Source organism: Hydra vulgaris, chromosome 02 (assembly GCF_038396675.1).
Source record: "Hydra vulgaris chromosome 02, alternate assembly HydraT2T_AEP".
Taxonomy (NCBI): domain Eukaryota; kingdom Metazoa; phylum Cnidaria; class Hydrozoa; order Anthoathecata; family Hydridae; genus Hydra; species Hydra vulgaris.
Genome location: NC_088921.1, coordinates 57617003 through 57641037, shown reverse-complemented (window position 1 = coordinate 57641037; position 24035 = coordinate 57617003). Strand labels below are relative to the sequence as shown.

At 25.9% G+C, this 24035-nt stretch overlaps 1 protein-coding gene across 2 annotated transcripts in view; it reads left to right on the top strand.

Moving 5' to 3' along the window:
- Positions 1–24035, top strand: part of LOC100212375 (uncharacterized) — a 61369-nt gene that overhangs the window by 24602 nt on the left and 12732 nt on the right. For both annotated transcript variants that reach the window (XM_065791484.1, XM_065791483.1), the window contains 3 exons: positions 7278–7514; positions 7637–7654; positions 8577–8720. In XM_065791484.1, coding sequence (XP_065647556.1) covers positions 7278–7514; positions 7637–7654; positions 8577–8720 — 399 coding nt within the window. The remainder of the gene's footprint in view (positions 1–7277; positions 7515–7636; positions 7655–8576; positions 8721–24035) is intronic.

Below are 24035 nucleotides of genomic sequence, written 5' to 3'. Positions count from 1 at the left end.
TATATATATATATATATATATATATATGTATATATGTATATATATATATATATATATATATATATATATATATATATATATATATATATATATATATATATATATATATATATATATATATATGTGTGTGTGTGTGTGTATATATGTTAGTGGAAAACAATATATTACAACAACAATTCATCCTTCAAGAACAAAATATATCAAAAGACAATGGCTCTATCTGGCTATTTTTGGGACTTAAAAAGCAAAATTAATGATACCCCACTTTAGCCTGGTTTCTTTTAAAATCCATTCCCCCTTATTCAAACATTTCATAAAAGTGTCACCTTTGCCTAAATGGAAAACTTGCAAATATTTCTCATTCGAAACCTGATGAACGAACTTAATTGATATTTTAAATACAGGTCGTTCATCAGGTTTATTAAACCTGATGAACGGATCTGAATTTAAGATATCAATTAAGGATAAGGGATCTGAATTTATATCAAAGTGCTGCCATGAAAACAAATATTTACTAAAAAATGACATAGCTAACTACAAACCTAATTAACTAATGCCATTCACTAATAGTTTTTTCATTTTTTTTATTTTTTTAGTATTTTTTATATTTATTTTTTCTTAAAAATCTAAAATTATTTATAAATTATGCATGCATTATTTTACCTCATTTTAAATTTTAAATATGTAAATACCAATTATTATTTTAACAGTCTAATTAAAATTAAATAACCTAAATTGTAAATTTTTATTTATCAGCTTTATAAACTAATTACTAATAAATAATTTACACCCACTGACTTATTATTTTTAAGTTTCCGTTCTTTTGAATTGCCAAATAATACACACACATATATTCACTTATATATAAGTAATACATATTTATAAATTTATCAGTTACATGTGTATAAATACACATTTGTCATACATGTAAAATATTCAAGCCAGTCAAAATTCAAGTTATATAAATAATTAAGATATAAGATTTTATAAGTAAAATATACATGAAGTAAAATATAAGCTATCAAAATAAAATGAAATAATGTCTAAGTTTAACAAATAAAACAAAACAAAAATTGAAAAAGCAAAGTTAATATTTATATAAATGTTTATAATAATAGGTTTCATGAGAGTATTTATATATATATATATATGTATGTATATATATATATATATTCATATATATATATATATAAATATAAATATATATATATATATATATATATATATATATATATATATATATATATATATATTATATATATATCATGGCCTACTGTGACATAATGTGCCTATAGTGACAGGCCAAGTAAACGTACAGCTTTAAAAAAAACTGGAGGCGAGTTTTTTTTATTTTTTTTATTTATAAATTTTAAATTAAAGAACTTAGTACTAAAAGTACTTTACAGAGATATAAGGCCTCAAAATAAGGATTCAAAATGGCTGATCAAAGTAGGTTTTCTTAAAACATTTATTTTGCGACTTAAGTACTTTTAGCACTTCAATTAATAATTTGTAATATGGTGCATTCCAGAAAAAGAATGTGATCTTTTAATTTAATATGCGACGGGTTTTAGATTTATGTATATTAAATTTTCTTTTTTTTTCAGAGCTATATAATTAGATTTGTAGAATATGGTTTTTAAGTGTTGTATCACTGGATGCAGAGGTAACTACGATGTAACAAAGTCTGTAAAAAGACTTAACACTTTTCATATTATCAAAAAAATATTAGTGCTTTACAAATTTGGGTATGGTTAGGTTTTGGCTATTTGTAGTGAATCCTTTTTTACTGCAGTATATTTAGCACTATGCTCTTCAATTAATAATTTGTAATATGGTGCATTCCAGAAAAAGAATGTGATTTTTTAATTTAATATGCGACGAGTTTTAGATTTATGTATATTAAATTTGCTTTTTTTTATTACCATTTTATTACCGCCTACCATTTTTTTAAAATGCGGTAGATTTACTTGTCTGTCACTATAGTAGGTCATGATGTATATATGACCTACTATAGTGACACTATACTAGGCCATGATGTATATATATATATATATATATATATATATATATATATATATATATATATATATATATATATATATATATATATATATATATATATATATATATATACATACATATATATGTATATATTTGAGTATATATATATGTATATATATTATATATACATATTATATATATACATATTATATGTATATATATATATATATATATATATATATATATATATATATATATATATATATATATATATATATTATATATATATATATACAGGTCTTGTGATGAAGAAAATTACCAAGCGTGTTATATCACGCTCGTAAAATTATAATATGTTGTCATTGAGCACAATTATGCGCGCTTGAGGTCAGGGTCGCGAGAGCAATCTTAAAATTTGAAAATTGTGGAAGACTGTGTGTATAAAAAACTTTCTATTTGTTATACGACTTTCATTCATCAATGTTTGAAGTAGTATCTACAACAGCGCATTTATACTACTTCAACAATGTAGTTTTTATACTTCCTAACTTCTTGTATTTTATCTGCGCCAGATCGCTATTTTTTTAAACTTCAATGGTAAAAAAAACGCAACCAAACAAAAACGCAAGTACTCAATAAGTTCTTTTAATAGTATTGAAGAATAAATTTGTGGCTAAAATTTTTTGCTTTTGTTGTTTTGAAATGTATTTAAAATGCTGTTAACTTAATATGTACGATTAACGGTTTTTATATTTCTTGATATTTTTTTAATAATTAATTTTTGTCATAAATTAATTAATAATTATTAAATATATTTTTTTATAATTTCTTATATAAATAACACTTTTTTTTTATCGTCAAAAAGTTAGTAGATTATAACACAAGAATAATTTGAAATTTTTCTTCAAAACTATTGTGTGGATATTATTAACAATAAATCAAATAATCTTACTTAACGTTTTTACAAAATTAAAAATATTCAGAAGCTTTAACTTTCTTATAGTTATTTCCTAATTTTCTATTCCCATTTCATTTGCACATTTTTATATTCACATTGCGTTTCCACGCGCACTTGGGTAAAATAGTTAACATTCCATTATTGAAATTAGCTGTAACGACTTCAAACTGTTCATTCATTATGTTAGTGCAAAACGGAAAAATGCTGACAAAACAGCAAAACAGAAACGTGCAGAAAGTATAAGGATATAAGTATAAGGAAGATGGAATTTTATAGTTAAATTAACAAGTTTTATCATTACCTAAAAAATTTAATTACAAGTATTTTATAAAAAACCCATATAAAATCTTATTACTTTTCTGTCCCAAACTTTTGAATAAAACTTTCGTAAGTGGTGCATTTTCACCAGGAAGGTAAAACCGCCCTTGAAATTAGAAAAATAATAAAGCGATCACATAATTCGGTGCTAACAATCATCAAAAGATTCAAAGAGACAAAATCTTGCATTGATTGCCATCGTTCTGGAAGCTGCCATTTGACGCACGCAATGATGATTGTCTTTTAATCAGGTTGGCAAAGAAAAATCAAACCATGCCGTCAGATGAATTAGGAAGGGAATGGAAGCTTTCAAATGGACGTCAAGCATCAGCATCACTTGTGCGTAGGAAACTAACAAGCTAAAAATATGTTATGGAAAAAAGCTGTTCTAAAACCGTGACTTACCAAACAACATATAAAAAAGCGAAAAGAATTTTGTTAAAGCGTCAAAGAATGGTCTACAGAAAAATGGAGGACAGTAATGTTCAGTGATGAGATGAATATCGAGGTTGATAACTGAAAAAACCGAATTATGATTCACAGGCAGCCTTCAGAAAAATATAATCTTAATTGTATTGATCAAAGAATAAAACAAGGTAGGGGGTCGGTTGGAATATGGTGCTGCATGACATGTTATGGTTTTGGTATATTTAAATTGTTTGATGGTTGACTCAACTCTATTTATTATGTCGATATTTTAAACAACAACTGATACATCATCAACTGATCAACCATCAATTGATACACTTGAGTAAAGCGTTCTGTTCATTTTTCAGCAAGACAATGCACCATGTCACAAGGCTAAAATATTCTCTGAATGGTTCGAAAGCAAAAATATTGAGCGTCAAACTTGGCCACCAAATAGCCCAGATCTAAATTGCATTGAAAATCTTTGGAGTTGGCTTGATGAAGATATTGCCAAGAAAGCACCAAGGAGCCTTGAGGAGTTGCACAATATTTTACCAACAATACTTTGAAATGTTCCCAAACATATTTTAGAGAATTTAATAGACTCAATGCCAAATCATATAAACGAGTGCCAAAAAATTCATGGTAGAATTACGCAGTATTAGTTAAAAATTACCGTTTTTTGTTCTGTGGTTCTTATCTTTTTCACAATTTTTTTAAAATAAAAGTTACCTATAAAACATTAAATACATTTTTTTATTTGTTTAAAAAGTTTTTGTCATTATCAATATTCTTTATTTTGTTTGTCTGTTTTCTAAAATTTATTATTATTAATTTATTACCAGAAAAATATATTCAATTGAATAAAAGTTTACAAAAAGAAATAAATTATGATTTATTTTTTGGTGGTTCTTAAATTTTTCACAATATATATATGTATATATATATATATATATATATATTATATATATATATATATATATATATATATATATATAAATATATATATATATATTTGTTTATATATGTATATATATAATTTATTTGTGTATTTTATATATATACTAGCTGGAGTTACCCGGCGTTGCCCGGGCCAATATTTAAACTGGCTTACCTGATAGCTGGAGTTACCCGGCGTTGCCCGGGCCAATATTTAAACTGGCTTACCTGATATCTGTACACAAAAATGGGCCCAAAAAATGGTCCCCCTGACCCCGGGGTCAGGGGGCCTATTTTTGGTCCCCCCCCTGACCCCGGGGGTCGGGGTATGGGGTCAAAACCCAGCTAAGAACCTTCTCCCCCTCGAGGACTACTCCCATGCCAAATTTCATCGAGATCGGTCCGGCGGTTTGGATTTCTATAGAGAACAAACAAACAAACACACACACATTGCCCTTTATATATATAGAAGATATATATATATTATATATATATATTAATATAAATATATATTTATATATATATATATATATATATATATATATATATATATATTTATATATATATATATATATATATATATATATATATATATATATATATATATACACATATATATATATATATATATTTGTATATATAGTATGTATTTATGTATTATATATATATGTATATATATATATATTATTTTTATTTATGCATGTATATATATATTATTTATATTTATGCGTATATATATATATATATATATATATATATATATATATATATATATATATATATATATATATATATATATATATTGAGAAAATGATTTTTTTCAGTTTTCTTTTTAATGAGAAAAAGTTCATGAAATAATTTTTAGATTATGAATAATATTTTCAATTCTTAAATTGTATTTATTTTTTTTTCTTTTAAAGAATAAAAATTGTAAAACAAAATTGAATATATATGAGTTTTACATTCAAACATAAAATGCAGTACATTGAAAATATTAACTTTATATATATATTAAGAATATTATTTTCATTTAAAGGAGGATGGTGATAAAAACCATCTTTAAAATTAATAGGAGGCTTATAAATAAAATGTGCAGCATGTTTCTGTTGATGATAAAGTTTTTAACTACTTTTTTCTTTTTCGTTGCATATTTTCATCAATAGAAACACTCCAAAAAGTTTGTAACTGTCATTCTTTTAGTTTGCAAGTCATCTATATTACTTATGACTTAAGAATAGGCACTTTACTTAGATGATGTTTTTTACAGTATGGATGTAAAAGAGGCCATTTTGTTTTTTCAAAATTTTAATTTGTTCAATGGTCATACTATGAAATAGTGTTATATTGTGAAATAATAAAAGCCTTAGATAAATCAATGAAAATTAATGAAAAAGTAAGTTTAATTTTTTTAAATGGTTCTGTAGTTTATTATTGAAAGTATATTGTGTTTAGGAATGCTATTTATTTAAATCCATATTGGTTTTTATATAGTATATAGTTTTTATAAAATAATATACTATATAAAAATATTTGTCTAAAATCTTTTATAAAGTTTTAATCTAATATTTAATATACAAAAATATTAACTGTTTGTATATTTTCTGTTAACAATTGTTTTAAAAAGACATAGTTTATAACTTAATACAAGGTTATCTTGTTTTTCAATTTCTTTACTCTGTATTTTTTCAAAAAAAAACTTTCAAGTTAAAATAAATCTCAAACAAAAATACAGTAACAAAATTTGGAGAGTATTAAAAATTAACAGACTATATATATATATATATATATATATATATATATATATATATATATATATATATATATATATATATATATATATATATATATATATATATATATATATATATATATATATCAATATTTTATATATATTTTATATATTATATATATTTTATTATATATTTTATATATATATTTTATATATATATATTTTATATATATATATATATATATATATATATATATTAGGGTGTCCCAAAAAACAACATTTTTGAAAAATATATGCAGAGACCCCATTAATGTGTTCTATCTAATTCAAAAACACTAGATTTAAAATTTTTTTGAATAAAAAATATTTCAAGGGGTCCCTCAAGGCCCTCGAATATTTAATGAGTCCCTAATATTTTCAAAAAAAAAGTTTTTTAAAAGTATGTCAACCTGGTACTTAAATGAAGCAAAATTATATAAAAATTTCAAAAATAATATTTAATAGTTCCTCTTCCTGATGATCCAGCAATGGTGAAACTTCAAGAGAAGATGAAGTTAGATAAGTGTTTTTTACTAATTTATATATATATATATATAAATATATATAAATATATATATATATACATATATATATATATATATATATATATATATATATATATATATATATATATATAAAAGGGGTTAGCATCAATTTGAATTTAATCCTTTGATCTGGCCCTTATTTGAATTATGCATTTTTTACTGTTTTGCTAAAACCATTTAATACAATATTATATTGATTATTAATTCTTTATTATGTTTATAAATTATAGCTTTTTTAATTAATGCATTATTTTATCATTTTTTCTTGTTATCATTTAAAAATTTTTGAACAGTTTTTTTTTTTAAATTGTTTTATAATCTTTATATCTATTTTTAGAGTGTGAATCATCTGCCACTTCTAATTCAATAGCCTATGACAAAAGTACTATTAGCAGCAGTTCCACTTTGCCATCTTCTGTATCTAGTTGTTCAGTAACTACTTTCACTGAGTTCATAACATCATTAATGATAAATACTGTTTACATTTCTTCTGTTAGTTATTCAACTATAAAAACAACTGTGCAGGTTACAGTCACAAAAACAGAAACAAGGCTGTGTTCTGAGTCAGTAACAGGTTTGTTTATATGCATTTATATGCATACATTTTTATACTTTATATGTACTTTAATACGCATTTAATTTATTATTTAAAACATTTTAATGTTCTAAATTACTTTTATTTTATATTTTTTTTAGTAACTCAACCTGTCAGAGGTAATTTTTTATTGTTTGCAAATGTTTATTTCTATGTTTATAAAAATAGTTAATCATTATAAAACAAATACCACACAAGTGTGTCTGTATTCTCGGCTTAAATACAGCTGACCCTGCTGGCACTAAATCTCAAAACTTATAACTTTTTCAATCTCTTACCTAATAATTAACTTTTTGTCTCTTTGTTTTTTTGTGTGCGTATGTATTAATAAGCTTTTGAAAATGCTTTTTAAATGAAAGTAACCTTTGATCTTTTTAAAGTGTCTGCTAAACAGTTACAAGATTTTTTTGGTAGAGGCTTTAAAAAGAAGAAGATCAAGTTTAATTGACTCACATTTCAGACAGACACTAAAAGGAAGTTTTCCTTTTTGATCAGAACTAGTTCAGGTCCAAATTGCTTGTTCTACAGGAGAACACTTACAAAGTTTCTATTATTTATTTACCTTATTTTTTATTATAGGAATAATATTTTTGCATAAATTTATGTTTTTTATCTAATAGTTCTGTACTGAATGACATTCATTGAAGCATTTTGGTTCACAAAACCAAGAATTTTGGACTATGATCTAAAAGAACAAAAAATTTACACATTTAGAGACATTTCCAAAAGTGTTCTTTTAACTTAAAAAAAAAAGGCTCATAAGTTTATGTAAGTTAACAATATAATAAATAAATTAAGGAATATAAAAGAAAAGAATGACAGTAAAGTATTTTGGTATATTTAGATAAAACTTATTTTTAACACAAAATAAATAATTAATTTATTGGCTGCATAGGTAATTGAATTATTAAGTAGGAATTTAATTAAAGATTGCAACCTTCTTTTTACTTGACACCTTTTTTTCCTTCCAACATGCTTAAACATGTAGTAGTTAATATAGTATTGTTTCTGTTCTTACATATATAATTATTGTTTTTTTAGCGGAGAAGGTTTATGTTGACATAGAGTATGATAAGAAATTCTACATAACAGTCATTGCAACAATAGTGGGAGCTATATTTGTAGGCATATTTGTTGCGCATGCTTGTGTAACATATTTTACTTCCAACAGAGCAAAGAAACAAAGTAATAAATAACATTTATTTTTAGCATTATAAATTTAACATAACTTGAAAATTTTTTAAATAAAAATAAAATTATAAATATCTTGTAAATATTTTAAAAATATATTTATAAATACTATTTTATTATTTATTAAGGAAGTGTGTGTGTGTGTGTGTGTGTGTGTGTGTGTGTATATATATATATATATATATATATATATATATATATATATATATATATATATATATAAATTTAATTTTGCTACGATTTGTTTAGTGGATGTTACATTATATATTTGTAGTTTGGATCATTACGAGATGGAAATTGATTAGTAGTTGAGTCGATGATATTATTAATTTGTTTTTAGTTAGCTAATAATTGTGAAATACTTATATGTTTAATGTTGTTTAAAATATTCGTTTATCTGATAGTGTGCATTATTTGTATATTAAAAAATATATAAAATTAAAAATAAAGTCTACCGCCCTATCAAACTACGTCTGGGATTTGAAAAATAATTTTAATGAAACCCCTATTCTAACATGGTCTATTCTCAAGTCTGTACCCCCCTACTCAAATATTTCCAAAAGGTTCTCGCTTGCCTGTATGAGAAATTTACTATTATATCAAATCCAAAACCTGAGGAACTGCTAAATAAAAGAACCAAAATTATATCAAAGTGCCACCATGAAAATAAATTCTTATTAAAAAAATTACAAAGCTCGCTACACTAACTAACAACTAAAAATAACATAATACTTCACATATCTCTAGGCTAACTAATAAATTACTCACATACACAGCTATTGTAATATATTTCATAATATTACATATATTTTTATATCAATTTTTAATTTTATATTTTTTTAATAAATAAATAATGCACATTATCACATAAACGAATATTTTAAACAACATAAATATAAATTTATATATATATAAATTATGTCAGTGTATTCTACAAATAGATTGCTCAATGCTCTTAAAGTACAGAGCAATAATAAGTTTATATACATAAATATATACATAAACAGTAGTACAATAAAGTTTGGGCGAATACAAATTTGTTCGAAAAAATACTTTTTGTAATCAATTTAAAAAAAAAACTTTAGGATAGGGATTAATAATTTTTTTTTTGTTAATTAGCAAAATTTCCAACTAATTAAACTAAAAAAAAAAAAAAAATCAATTAGCAGGTAATTGAAATATAATAAAAAGTTAAATAAATAAAACATAAGAATAAAAAAAGTGAAAATTTAATTTGGATGAATTCAGGTTAAACAGTAAAAAATATTTATTTTTAGTACTTAAAGTAGTCACCTTTAGCTTTTTTTACATGCCTGGGTTCTATCAATTTCTTGCATAATTTTTTTGAAATTGAGTTCCAAGTGCTTTCAAGAATCTTATTTAAGTGTATTTTGCTTGTGATTTAAACGTCATTATAACATCACATTTTAAGCTCCAACAAAGGCCAAATGATTTCAATAGGACTTAAATCAGTTAATTGGGTACATCATGGCAATAAATTTATTGTTTTGGATTGTAAATATTCTTTGATACTCTTGGTTACATGGCAAGGTTCACCATTTTGTTAGTATTGAAAGTTGCGAGATCTTTGGTAGAATTTTGATATTGGTAGTTTCATGCATGTTTCCAGGGTGTCTTTTTGCAAAACCTGATTCTTTGAGCCTTTGTATATCTTTATGGACCAGCACCTTCATAGGAAATACATCCCCAAATGCCTACTGAGCCACTGTTGGCTTGCATAGGCTGTACTAAAAAACAAGTGACATACTTCTTGGTTTTCAACCTTTTCATGTGCACTCTTGATTTACAATTAAAATTTTGACAATTACTTTCATAGCTAAAAATAACTCAGCTCCAAACTTTGAAAGACCAGTTTAGTCTCTCGACAACATTTTCTCCTTGCAATGCGGCCAGTGACTCCTAAAATGGCTACATTAGTTAATAATAGTTTCTCTAATAGTTAATATTAGTTAATAATAGTTTCTCTGCTTACGCTACAGCCATTTTTCATATATGGTTGAATTTTGATTGTAAGTTTTGGATTGAACATGTTGAATTTTTGTTGTTGTTTATGATGTATTACATTTGTCTTGATCATAAAGTTATTTCGATTGTCCATTTAATTTTTACCATCTCGGTGCTTCAAACACTGTGTTTTTTTAATTTCTAACTGTTGTGCATTTCTCTGATGCATTCGTTTTTTTTTTAATAATTTTAAAGATGTTAAATGTACCTAAATTGTACAAAGTTATTATTTGCTTTCTTGTTACAAGCAAAACACTTTTGAGCACATTTTAGACAGTTAAATACTTCATATAATGCAATCTTAAAATGCAAGAATATATCTTGCATTTTAGATGTTGCTATATATAAGAGATGTGTCGCAACCAGTTTATGCAGAGTACCTGATTCCAGATACTAGGAAGAAAATACCGGATCAGAGTCTAGGTACCCAGCACCAGGTCCATTTAAAAAGTTGGAATAAAAGTTTGTGTAATCTCTAGCGCTGAATTTTTTTCACAAAATAATGCTGAATAATTTATGCTAATTAGGTTTTCCTAAATATATCTTAATATATATTCTTTTTAATAAACAACTATAATTATACTAGAGGTCACAAATTCAAATTATGCAAACTAAAGTGTAAACTCCATGTCTGTAAATTTTCTCTCTCCTTCAGGGTTGTTAATATTTGGAATAACTTGCCATCTGATGTCGTTAATGCCAAAAACATCAGAAGCTTTAAAATTAAAAGTAACTCTATCAACTTTGAAAATACTGTTCCTGCTAACTAATTTTTGTTTTATAATTGTGGTATTATATATAGTATATATTTTTTTGTAATTTATCACTAAATAATTGCTGATATGCACTAATTTATTATAATTTATGTTATGAAAAATAAAAAATGAAGAGATATATAGTAAATATATCTATATAGATGTATATATTTATATAGTAAATATACTATTTTTTAAAATGAATCTTTAAACAATAAGCATGTAAAATATTATACATGTATATTGTAAAAAATCTGATATATTTATTGTAAAAAATCTTGCATGTTTATTGTAAGCAGTTGTTCACTTTAAACCGTTGTAAACATGAACTCAATGAGATTAATTAAATGAAAGATAACTGTATTTAAAAGTGATTTACACAACTCAATTACACAACTCAATTACACAACTCAATTACACAACTCAATTACACAACTCAATTACACAACTCAATTACACAACTCAATTACACAACTCAATTACACAACTCAATTACACAACTCAATTACACAACTCAATTGCACAACTTAATTACACAACTCAATTAGATCAAAGTATTAAACTCACTCATTCAAATTACTAAAAATTCTCTTGTGAAAAAATTCTCTCACACAATAAAAAGAAGCAGTTGAAATACTTTTTTTTTCCTTTCTATTCTTTTTTTTTCCTTTCTATTCTTTTGTATTCTTTAATTATTTTATTTTGCGTTACTGATTTTATATCTGTATAAATCAGTTTTCTTTTTGCAATATATTCTGATTATTATGCAAAAATATATTTAAAAGAATATTTTAAATGAGACACATCTATGTTGAGTAAATAGGACTTTGTCGATCTCTTAGACTTAACACTCTTAGACTTAAATCAAGAGGTTTATTGGTTGAAGTTTAAGCTATAAAAAATCCTGTTAATAATATTTTGACACAATTCACCAAAACAAATAGTTACAGTACTTAAGGTTTATGTTTATTAAAAATTTCTTTGAAGATACATGGTGCCGGGTACTCCAACAAAATGGATACCCTGGAAAACAGCTTAATTACTGGGTCCCTAAATCCAAACTAAGTACCCGGTACCTCACTACTATATATAAGAATCAATTATATTATCAGTAAGAATGATTTTCATTTCTAAATGTCATGTCCAACTTGATGAATCTACAGATGTTTAATCAGTGGAGCAACTAGCAAATTTTTGTTCAGGGGAGCAATTAGTGGAAAACCATTCATTTAAGTGTCATCCAAATTTAATTAAAAAAAAAAAATAATGCCTCTTAGTGTTTTTTTTTAAATTGCTCACAATTATTTATTTGAACAAATTTATACTTGTCCAAATTTTATTGTACTACTGTGTAGTATAATAAAATTTGGACAAGTATAAATTTATATACATATATATACAGTAGATATATATATATATATATATATATATATATATATATATATATATATATATATATATATATATATATATATATATATATATATATATATATATATATATACTGTGTATGTATGTATGTATATATATATATATATATATATATATATATATATATATATATACTGTGTATGTATGTATATATATATATATATATATACATACACAGTAGATATATATATATATATATATATATATATATATATATATATATATATATATATATACATACACAGTAGATATATATATATATATATATATATATATATATATATATATATATATATATATATATATATATATATATATATATACATACACAGTAGATATATATATATATATATATACATACATACACAGTAGATATATATATATAGTATAAATATATATACATATAGTATATATATATACATATATTTATATGTGTATATACATATGCTATATACACATATAAATATATGTATATATATATATATATATAAATATACATATATTTATGTGTATATAGATAAATATCAGTGATGCCACTTAGTGAGTGTGGATCACACTAAGTGACAACATCACAGGGGTTGACACTAATTGGATGCTAATATTTAAAATTAAACTTTGTGTCTGACTTAATTATTCTGTGACAAAAGCGCTTCATTATCTTAAATCAAGTTTATTACGAATTTGATTTATACCCATGAGATAAAGTCTTTATGGTTATGAATTCTTTTATTAAACTATTTATTAAACTAATTGAAGTTGCAAGACAAGAATTTTAAAGATTAAATAAAAAAAAGCCTCTGCTCAATTACATTAGTAAGTAAATACAATGTTGTTGTTAATACTATCAAATAAACATAACCTAATACTTAATAAATTTAAAAAACAAGTAAAAGCTTCCTATGATGGAAACCAATATTTTTATTGTTTTCATCATTCTTAAAAATTGTGTGCATTTTAAATTTTTTAGACTTTTTTTAAAGTTTACCTGGGTTTCAAACAATTCAGTTTTTTTTTTATGATAGATCAACCAATATTTAAATAATTATTAATTCATGACAATGATTTCTTAGCAAATTAGAAAAAAAAAAAACTTACAAAATCAACTTGCTTACAAAAATCCACCAAATATGTTTGAACTATTGGATCATTGTCGAAAGGTTTAATTATAAATAAAAAACTAAAACAAATTAAATAGAGTTGAGAGCTGTAGAGTTGTAACCAATACACCATATCCTTATAAACATGTTATGTTCCAATATGAATGTATGCATTAAATGTAACTGTCTGACTTTTTAAGTGGTTGCAACTGTATGGCCAATAAAAGTTTTTATGTAGAATGGACAGTATTTAATAATGGATAACAATGAGTAATTGTAATTGATTCAAAAAGAAAGATTCAAACCATGATTTTAGGAAAATTTTCAAATTTAAAACTTCGTAACTCTAAAACCAGTTTTTGGCTGAAAATTTTTTCTCAATTACAAATTAATTTCTATTAATTACATTTAAGTATAGTATGTTATTTTTTGAATGTTATTTTTAAGTTTTTGTAAGTTCAGGTACATTTTTTCACACACTGTAATATGACACCACCGTGAATGATTCTTCTCCACGTAAATGAAAAATATGTACATTTTGATTTTATTTATTTAAGTTAAGTAAAAATGTATGTCGTATTGTTTTGTTTTTTCATGGTTAGTTGTTTTGGTTGTCATGGTTTTAATCGTGTTTTAGTTGTAAAAGAATATTGTGTAATATATGTACCTTTGAATGTAATGGATCTGTTGCTGGTTAACTTTTTCACCAACATTTTTAGCTATGATTGCTGTATGCAGTTGTGTCGGAATACAATAACTTTTTCAAACTATTTTTTTATTTTTTGAATTTTGCATTGTATTTTTAACATTTAAAGGTTAAATTACTTTTAATTATTAATTTATTTTTATTGGTAATTTGTTTTAATTTAGGCTTATTGTTTTTTTAGAATGAAAAGATAAACAAACATTGAAACATATCTGAAAAAATCCATCCATAAGTAGCAAGTGCTAAATAACATAAAAATCATCAAAATACTTTAAAATTAAATCTTTTTAATAGTATATTATTACTGAAACAATATAGTTTCGTATAAAACAATACAAAAAAAATTTCTTGAATGAAATAATTTACTTGTTTTTTGCAATCAAAAAAATAAGACAATTTAAAGTTTATTGAACATGAAATAATAGTTATAGATAAAGGATCCAACTTTGCTAAATGATGAATCATGAGAGATTGAGTTTTTATTGATGAAACAAGAGATCATGCTTGCTTGAACAACAACCATTGAAGTATTAGTAGAAAAGAGAAAGAAATAATGACAACAATGGGAGACAACCTCAAGCTTGGCAGCTAGATCTCAACTAAATTTACAAGATTTTTTTGAGCCTTACTAAAGGAGAAATGGTAATATAACCAGCCTAAATATGACAATAGTATTCTATTCAAAGATGATTAAGAGATTTATAGAGAGTCAGGAGTAAGAATATAGCTAACACAATAAAAAGAGGCAGCCAACAGTAAATAAAGAGGCCTTAGTAAATACTAACTTTTTAATGAATTGTATAGATGGTTTCCATGAGAGATCAGTAGTGAATGATAATCTAAAAAGACAAAAAGTAGAGGACTCAGTATGAGTGTTACCATACATCAGTATAGGAATATCATCAGTATTAAAATAGTTTGCAGAAATAACTGAGTTTTGTTTGAGTTAAATTTTGCTAGTCACTGCATGCTCTAAGCCATCATAGAAGAGCGATCAGATTTAAGATTGGCTGCCTGTTTCTGCCAATTGAAATTCAATGGCTTTTGTTGAGATTGGAGTGTGTCATCAGTATTAAGACTAATGTATGTGTCTTGAGACTGAAGTAAAGTTGTGTCATCAGCAATCACTTTAGAGGTAAGATTATGAGGAAGATCATTAATGTAAATGAGAAACAAAATAGGATTAAGGATAGAACTGTGTGGTATTCCCAGAAGTTACAAAAAATGAAGGAGAGTATTTTCAATACTACATTTAAAAAAGAGCAATTTGACAGTTAAAAAAAAGTTTCTCAGATATAATATATAAAGCAAGCTTTTAAAAAGACTACCATGTTAAACGCTGTCCAAAGTCTCTTATATGTCAAGAGCAATAGCCCTTGCCTCATTGCTTTCTCTAATGCGTAATAGATTTTTTCTTTTATAGCAGTTATCAAGTCAGCAAAGAATAGAACCAGAGGGCTTGAAAGCCATTGTCTGATTAAAATGACTGTCAGAGAATAAGTTACCAGACTCACCATGAAATTTTAAAAGTTAATTAAATAGTAAGAAGACTGATTAAGCTATAAATATCAGAGCAATCTCTAGATTTTTAAAAATTAAAACCATGACAACCATATGGCATTTTCCACCAGAAAACTAAATTCGGTTGAGCATCTGATAAATATTTCAGAGAGTATTGAAGAGAATGTCATCTGACAACAAGCTGTAGAAAAGTGAGAAATAATTTCGGTTAATTGGATCAGAAATAACATTAAAAAAGAAGAGCAGATTTTGGTAGAAAAGAGAACTTTAAAAGACCGAAAGAAAGGCGTGAAGAGGTACTAGTTGAGTGAAGAGGTACTAAATAAAAGCGCATAAAAAAATAGTCAAAGAATTGAGCTTGATTTCACAACATATATGTGAATTGCAATGTAAGTGTATGTCCAGGCCAAGCATGTGGAGTTTTTATAAATCAAGAGATAGTAGCCATCAACACTGGTAGGAGTACTAGCTGTCAACACTGAGATCCAAAGTTGAAACTGTCAAATTTAAATTAGCCTCACAATGATTGAGTAGGTCTGGTGAATTTTTCAAGATTTAACATGTAAAAAGTTACTTCAAAAGCCATAAACATTTGTAAAAGATAGATTAAAACAATTCAGTGGTAACAATTTCTTTTAATAATAATAATATTTTTAGTTACTTATGCTTTATATTGTTACAGTACATGTTTCAATCATAAATAGTGTATGACACCTTAAGCATTAGACTGTCTAATTGCCTCTATCCTGGGTAATTCCACATCAATCCACCCAATTAAACCATGTGTCTTCCTTTTTGTTTCAAAAGATTCATGGTGCATAGGAACAAGCTCTAAGACCTTGCAACACATCCCCAAAAAATTTTTTTTGTTTACCATCAGAAGACTCTTCCTTATTCCAAAAATGTATAAAACAACATTTTTCACTGGGGGCCTGGGGAGAAATCAAGTATTTTAAGCAAAGTAATTTTGTTGTCCAAGATAAGTACCTAAAAGCCACGTGGCATACTCAAATTTCTAGTATGTTGATACTGGTATCAAATGAGGTTGACTTGCAAAAATTCAGGTAATTGAAGCTAACCCAACCCTGTCCTGACCCCTAATTGCCCCATTCCTAGAACTATGTCTCCTAAGATCATTAAATTTTTTTATCATGAATTAGATCAAAATTTATGGACAGATTTCAAATTTCATCAAAAAATCTTCTTTCATTTTAGATTTATGACCATAAGAAGTTTAAAATTCTGTTACCCCCTGAAATAACTTTGAATGGTCGTAACTTTTAAACAAGAAATTTTTTTTAATGAAATTTAACATCTGTCAATGAATTTTTAATATAACACAAAAAATTTAAAAATTTCTTTTAGAAACCATACCCTAGGGGTGGGTTATTATACAATAGGGTTAGGTACAATTACTTTCTTACTGTAAAAATAAATTCTGATTTATGTTGTTAGATTATTATTTATATTTTGCATGTAATATATCATCATATCATATATCAAAAAATAATGTTAAATAATTGTTCATAGGAGGTTAATGTTGTATTTCTTACAAACTACCTACAAATTGCTACTTTAAGAATGTTTGTAGTTGAAAGCAACAACTGTGTTTTTTAGCCCTTCAATATAGTTTGGAATGTGCTCTGTAACTTTTCTCATTCGCCAAAACTGATTGAAATCCTGGTGAATGGGTTCGAGAGCTTGTTCGGTCCAGTAACCTAAACCTACAGAATATAAAATGTACAGAATAAATTCTAGTTTATTTAATGAATAATCCTTGTAGTTTATGCAAATTTTAACTTGCATAAACTGTTATTATATTTTAATAATAAGTATTTAATTACTATTATTATAATTAATTAATACTATTGTAATCTTTTATCAAACTTAAAATTTATTTACCATACCGAAGACTCCACCTTTTATGTCAATGAATTCAATAATATGTTGCTCAACTATGTGTACCTTCTTAAGAATTGTAGCCTCTAGATTTCTATAGCTTGTAGAGAACTGCTCCATATCTTTGGCATAAGTAGAGCCTAATAATTTTCCAAAACAGCAATGGACTATTTTTTTGAAATCTCTAAGTACCTTAATGCATTTGACAGCAGGATCTCCAAGACTGGACTCCTGAAAATAAAAACAAAAATTCTGGGGATATCTTGTAAGGTCTTAGAGCATGTTCTTATGCACTGTGGATTGCATGCAAAATAAAAATGTTGAGCAAAATTTTAATATTGATCTGATTTCCAAAAATGGCCCGGTTTTCAAAACATTAAAAAAAATTTTTTTTCTTAATGAGATAAAAAAATAACAACGACAAAGGTATTAAAATAAAATTTAAAATTGTTTTTTGATGCAGAATTCAATAAATGTACTTAAAATGCTGAAATATGAAGGGAACATGCTTAAAAGTTAATAAAACTACAAGTTTATATAACCCATTTTTAGGGCCCAATATCTCAAAATACCCTCATTTATATTTTTTTTTGCTTTTAATATTTTTAGCCACTAATAAACTTACGGTGCAAAAAAATTAACTGAAAAGATAACAGAAACTCTATTTTCAAAGATATATCTTTTTTTTTTTTAAATTACTAAAAATTATTTGTTATATAAGTATTCAATAAAAATAGGAAGCTGTCTACAAGACAGTAGGTGAGTGTAGTTAACATCTGTCTAAGCTAAGTATTTTTATTGAAACAATGTCTCTAGCCTTTACTTAACCAAGAGTCATGACTTTTTTGCATGATTCAGGTGATTGCTGCTTTAAAAGTTAGGAAAGAAGAGTTCTGAGTAAAATGTGTGTAAATTGTGAAAATCTCTTTTTATGCAGCAGGACTCCACAAAGTAGGAACAGAATCACAATGTAGCAAGTAACTAATAGGGTAAAATCTGATAATTTGTAGAAGTTTGGGCTGTGTCTGATTTGTTTAACTGGTTTAAGTAGATTACTGATTGGTAGATATAGTACTGATTTTATATTGTTGTGCACTTTTGTCCATTGTTCATCCCAATCAAGATTCTTAGTAAACATGATTTAAAGGTATTTGTGGTTGTTGACTATTTCAAGCTCATTATTGAGTATGAGATAGCTTAGATATATAAGATATAGCTTGAATTTCGGTGCAAATGGGATTAATTTTAAGTCAGAATATCGCCAGCATATTTTTGGAGAATGGTTTAAGTTGGGTGATAATCATTAATGTCAGAAATAAAGAAAATGAACAGGTTTGAACCATGAACACTTTCTTAAAGTACATCGGGTTCAATACATTTTCAGTCAGTGGTGAGATCGTTTGTTTTAATTTATTTGGCAATGGTTAGATAAGTAGACTGCAATCCAGGATGTTTGCCAGCTAAGTAGAATATTCATTAACTTTAGCAGTAATTTGTCATGACTGACAAAATCAGATTTGTTATTACCCTTAGCTTTACTCTAATCCTCTATAATTTGAGTAATAGCATTGTACTATGCCCTGAAAAGAAACCAATCTGTTTGTTTGAGACCCATATCTTGCATTCTTGGTTAATGAAGAACATTAGGTTGTTTCTTACCAATACACTTTGGAAATAATCATTTAATTTGTTTGCTAAAGTTTTAGAGATAGAGGTGAGATAGAGGTGGTGATTTACCCTTTATGAAATAGCCTAATTTCTTGCCAAAAGAAGAATTCCAGAGGAGAATTCCTGTTATAGATTCGCTTTCTTAGAGGTCAGCAGGTATCTTAATTGGAGAGTATAGAATAATAAAAATTGCTGCCAGCAACTTTTATTTTATATGGGAGTCAACTAAGGTTTCAAAATGAATACATCATACTAGTGCAACAGTGTCAGCAGTTCTCCCTGACTCATCAGCAACCTTGCGGGGAACCGGGCAAATAAATTTATAGATATTTAGAGGAGGCTGACCAACTACAACAATGTGATCCGATTTATCGAAGCTAAAAAGAGTATTAGACACCTAGCATTTAGGAGTATTTCTTAAGATGATATTAAGAATAGCTGATTTTTGATGTGCATTAAGGTGAATGAGTTGGTGAGAACAACAAATATAGTTGCAATTGAGCCATTTAGATTCCCTGCAAGAATTATTAGTTGTTTGTTGCAGATTGTGCAGCAAGTTATGGTTGGCTCAATAAGTTATATATATGGGTGTGCGCATATATATATGTGTGTGTGTGTGTGTGTGTGTGTGTGTGTGTGTGTGTGTGTGTGTGTGTGTGTGTGTGTGACAAAATTAAGGTTAGATTATGTCAAAACACATTAATTTAATTGCCGAAAGTATTTAAACTACAAAACCACAAATTAAAAGACTAGAATATTTTTAAAAACATTCTAAATGTTTTTAGAAACATTCTAAATGTTTTTAGAAACATTCTAAATGTTTTTGGAAACATTCTAAATGTTTTTGGAAACATTCTAAATGTTTTTGGAAACATTCTAAATGTTTTTGGAAACATTCTAAATGTTTTTGGAAACATTCTAAATGTTTTTGGAAACATTCTAAATGTTTTTGGAAACATTCTAAATGTTTTTGGAAACATTCTAAATGTTTTTGGAAACATTCTAAATGTTTTTGGAAACATTCTAAATGTTTTTGGAAACATTCTAAATGTTTTTGGAAACATTCTAAATGTTTTTGGAAACATTCTAAATGTTTTTGGAAACATTCTAAATGTTTTTGGAAACATTCTAAATGTTTTTGGAAACATTCTAAATGTTTTTGGAAACATTCTAAATGTTTTTGGAAACATTCTAAATGTTTTTGGAAACATTCTAAATGTTTTTGGAAACATTCTAAATGTTTTTGGAAACATTCTTAATGTTTTTGGAAACATTCTAAATGTTTTTGGAAACATTCTAAATGTTTTTGGAAACATTCTAAATGTTTTTGGAAACATTCTAAATGTTTTTGGAAACATTCTAAATGTTTTTGGAAACATTCTAAATGTTTTTGGAAACATTCTAAATGTTTTTGGAAACATTCTAAATGTTTTTAAAAACATTCTGAATGTTTTTATTTTATTTTTTTAAAATAAAAACATTCTGGATATTTTATTTTTTAACTTTAAAACATGTACTAAGTGTTGCTACATCAACTATCTTATAGCCTGACTCGCAACAGAGTGCTGCTGCATCGACTGACAAATAGCCTGACTTGCAACAGAGTGCTGCTATATTGACTGACAAATAGCCTGACTCGCAACGGAGTGCTGCTACATCAACTGAGGGTTTGGTTTGGGCAGGCAATCTATCAAATAATTAGGAAAAAAAAAGGTTTTTCTGGTTTTTAAAATTAAAAAAAAACCTAAAACTGACATGGTAAATACTTAAAAACGACCATGCAAGAGTATATATATATATATATATATATATATATATATATATATATATAATATATATATATATATATATATATATATATGTACATATATATATATATATATATATATATTTACATATATATATAGAACCCTTAGATGTTGTCCGAAAGTTTTTTCCATATTTTGTTGACAAAAAGTAAAAAATTAAAATGCAAGACCGGAATTTTTTTTTTTTTAATAATGATAGACTGCCTGCCCCAACCAAACCCTCAGTCGATGTAGCAGCACTCCCTTGCGGGTCAGGCTATTTGTCAGTCGATGTAGCAGCACTCCCTTGCGAGTCAGGCTATTTGTCAGTCGATGTAGCAGCACTCCCTTGCTAGTCAGGCTATTTGTCAGTCGATGTAGCAGCACTCCCTTGCGAGTCAGGCTATAAGATAGTCGATTTATCAACACTCCGCGCATGATTTACAGTAAAAAAAATAAAAATAAAAACATTTTATTAAAAAAAATAAAAATAAAAACATTTTATTAAAAATATTAAAAATAAAAACATTGTTTATATTGTTAAAAACATTCAGAATGTTTTAAAAACATTCAGAATGTTTTTAAAAACATTCTGGTCAATTAAATTTGCGTTTTTGTGGTTTTTTTATATAACAATTAATTTGTAATTAAATTAATGGTTTTGACTTTCGTCCAACACGAAAATGTTGGACGAAAGTCAAAAGTAATTAAAAGTGACATATGTGTTGGCGTAAGAATCACTTTTTTCCTTCCGCTCTTCCCAAAGCCAACAAACTATAGATCTATATATATATATATATATATATATATATATATATATATATATATATATATATATATATATATATATATATATATATGTATATTTATATATATAAGGCTGCATCATTTTTCAACAATTTTTTTAAATTAAATCCTAACCACCTGGGTTAGTTAACGGGTTGGATAAAAATGATTTTAGCTGAAAAAAACCTTTTGAAACCCGTTTTTAAGGTCTCCGCTTTTACAATTTGTGCCCCAAAACCCTTAAACATTGAAATAAAACACCAATTTTTTTTTCTATGAACTCTAAAAGGCCTTAATATTAATTTGGAATTTGTTGGGAAGTTTACATTAAAAAAATATATACTAATTTAGACCAACAACTTAGTATCATTTTTAAGTATATTTAAATAAACTGATGCTTGCGATCAAATATAACTCACGCCTGTTACAAACAAAAACATCTTTATTTTTTGTATTATAACTGTTTATTCTAAAAAGATTAGAAAAGATTAAAAAACAATTTCGTGCCATACTTTTACTTAAGCTAAGATTTTTTTTTTTTTATTAGAAACTACAACTTTACAACTTTACAATAAAAAATAAAATGAAGATTTAAAAAAAAAGTAAATTCTATTACCAAAAAACAAGAGATCACTTTTAAAGACATTTTTAGCAATATGTCCTAAGAACGGCATCCTTTTTGCTATAAAGAAACTGTGGATTGATGGGGGCATATTTCATGACAAGCACATCAAGTTTGCAAAATAATATATAAGTATAGTTTTTTTATTTTTATCGAATTTTAATTTTGCTTATGTTAATTTGTTAATTTGACTTTTTTCACCCTGCCTCTGATATGAGGCATTAAAAAGTTTTAAAGCTGTTTTTAAAAATTCAATAAATATTATGTGTTCTAGGAAACAATTAAATGATCTAGTTAAAAAAGGCAACTTTGAAAAAAAATAAAAATGATTAAAGCGATTCAGCAGCACTTGGTTCAAAGGATTTAGCATATTGTCAAAAGATAAAAAAGATAGAAGAAAGAAGATTGCAATATTTAACATTTATTGAGCGTCAAGAGGATCAAACTGAGAAGACTGAGTTTTTATCATCAGAACAAAGTGAGGTCTCTTCCTGACAGGATTCTGACTATTCAGCAAACAAAATTAAATCAAGTTTTAGTGCTTCAACAGTATTACCTAAAAAATTTGCATAAGAAGTTGCAATTACAGGCGTTTCAAAAAACATTTCATCTAGAAATATGATGCACTTGCACTCTGACAGTATTTACTTCTTGGGGCAGTTTAACAGTTTTCTCGCTTTCTGAATCCACCATCAGATGTGCAAAAAACAAAGCAGTAAGTACAAGTACAGCTAAATATTGAGAAGATATAATAAAAACTGCAAGACAAAGTCAATTTCCAATTATTGCACATTTTGATGGAAAATTTGCACGATATTACCAACAGTACAAAATAAGAAAAAGTTTTGCTGTTCTTGTAAATATCAATGGTGATTTAAAGCTTCTTGACATTTCGCCAATAGAACACGGTACTGGAAAATCTTTTCATGATACTTTAGTAAACATTTTGGATGAATATAAGCTAAGAGCTTATATAAAGGGTCTGTGCTTTGAAACAACTGCAACTAATACA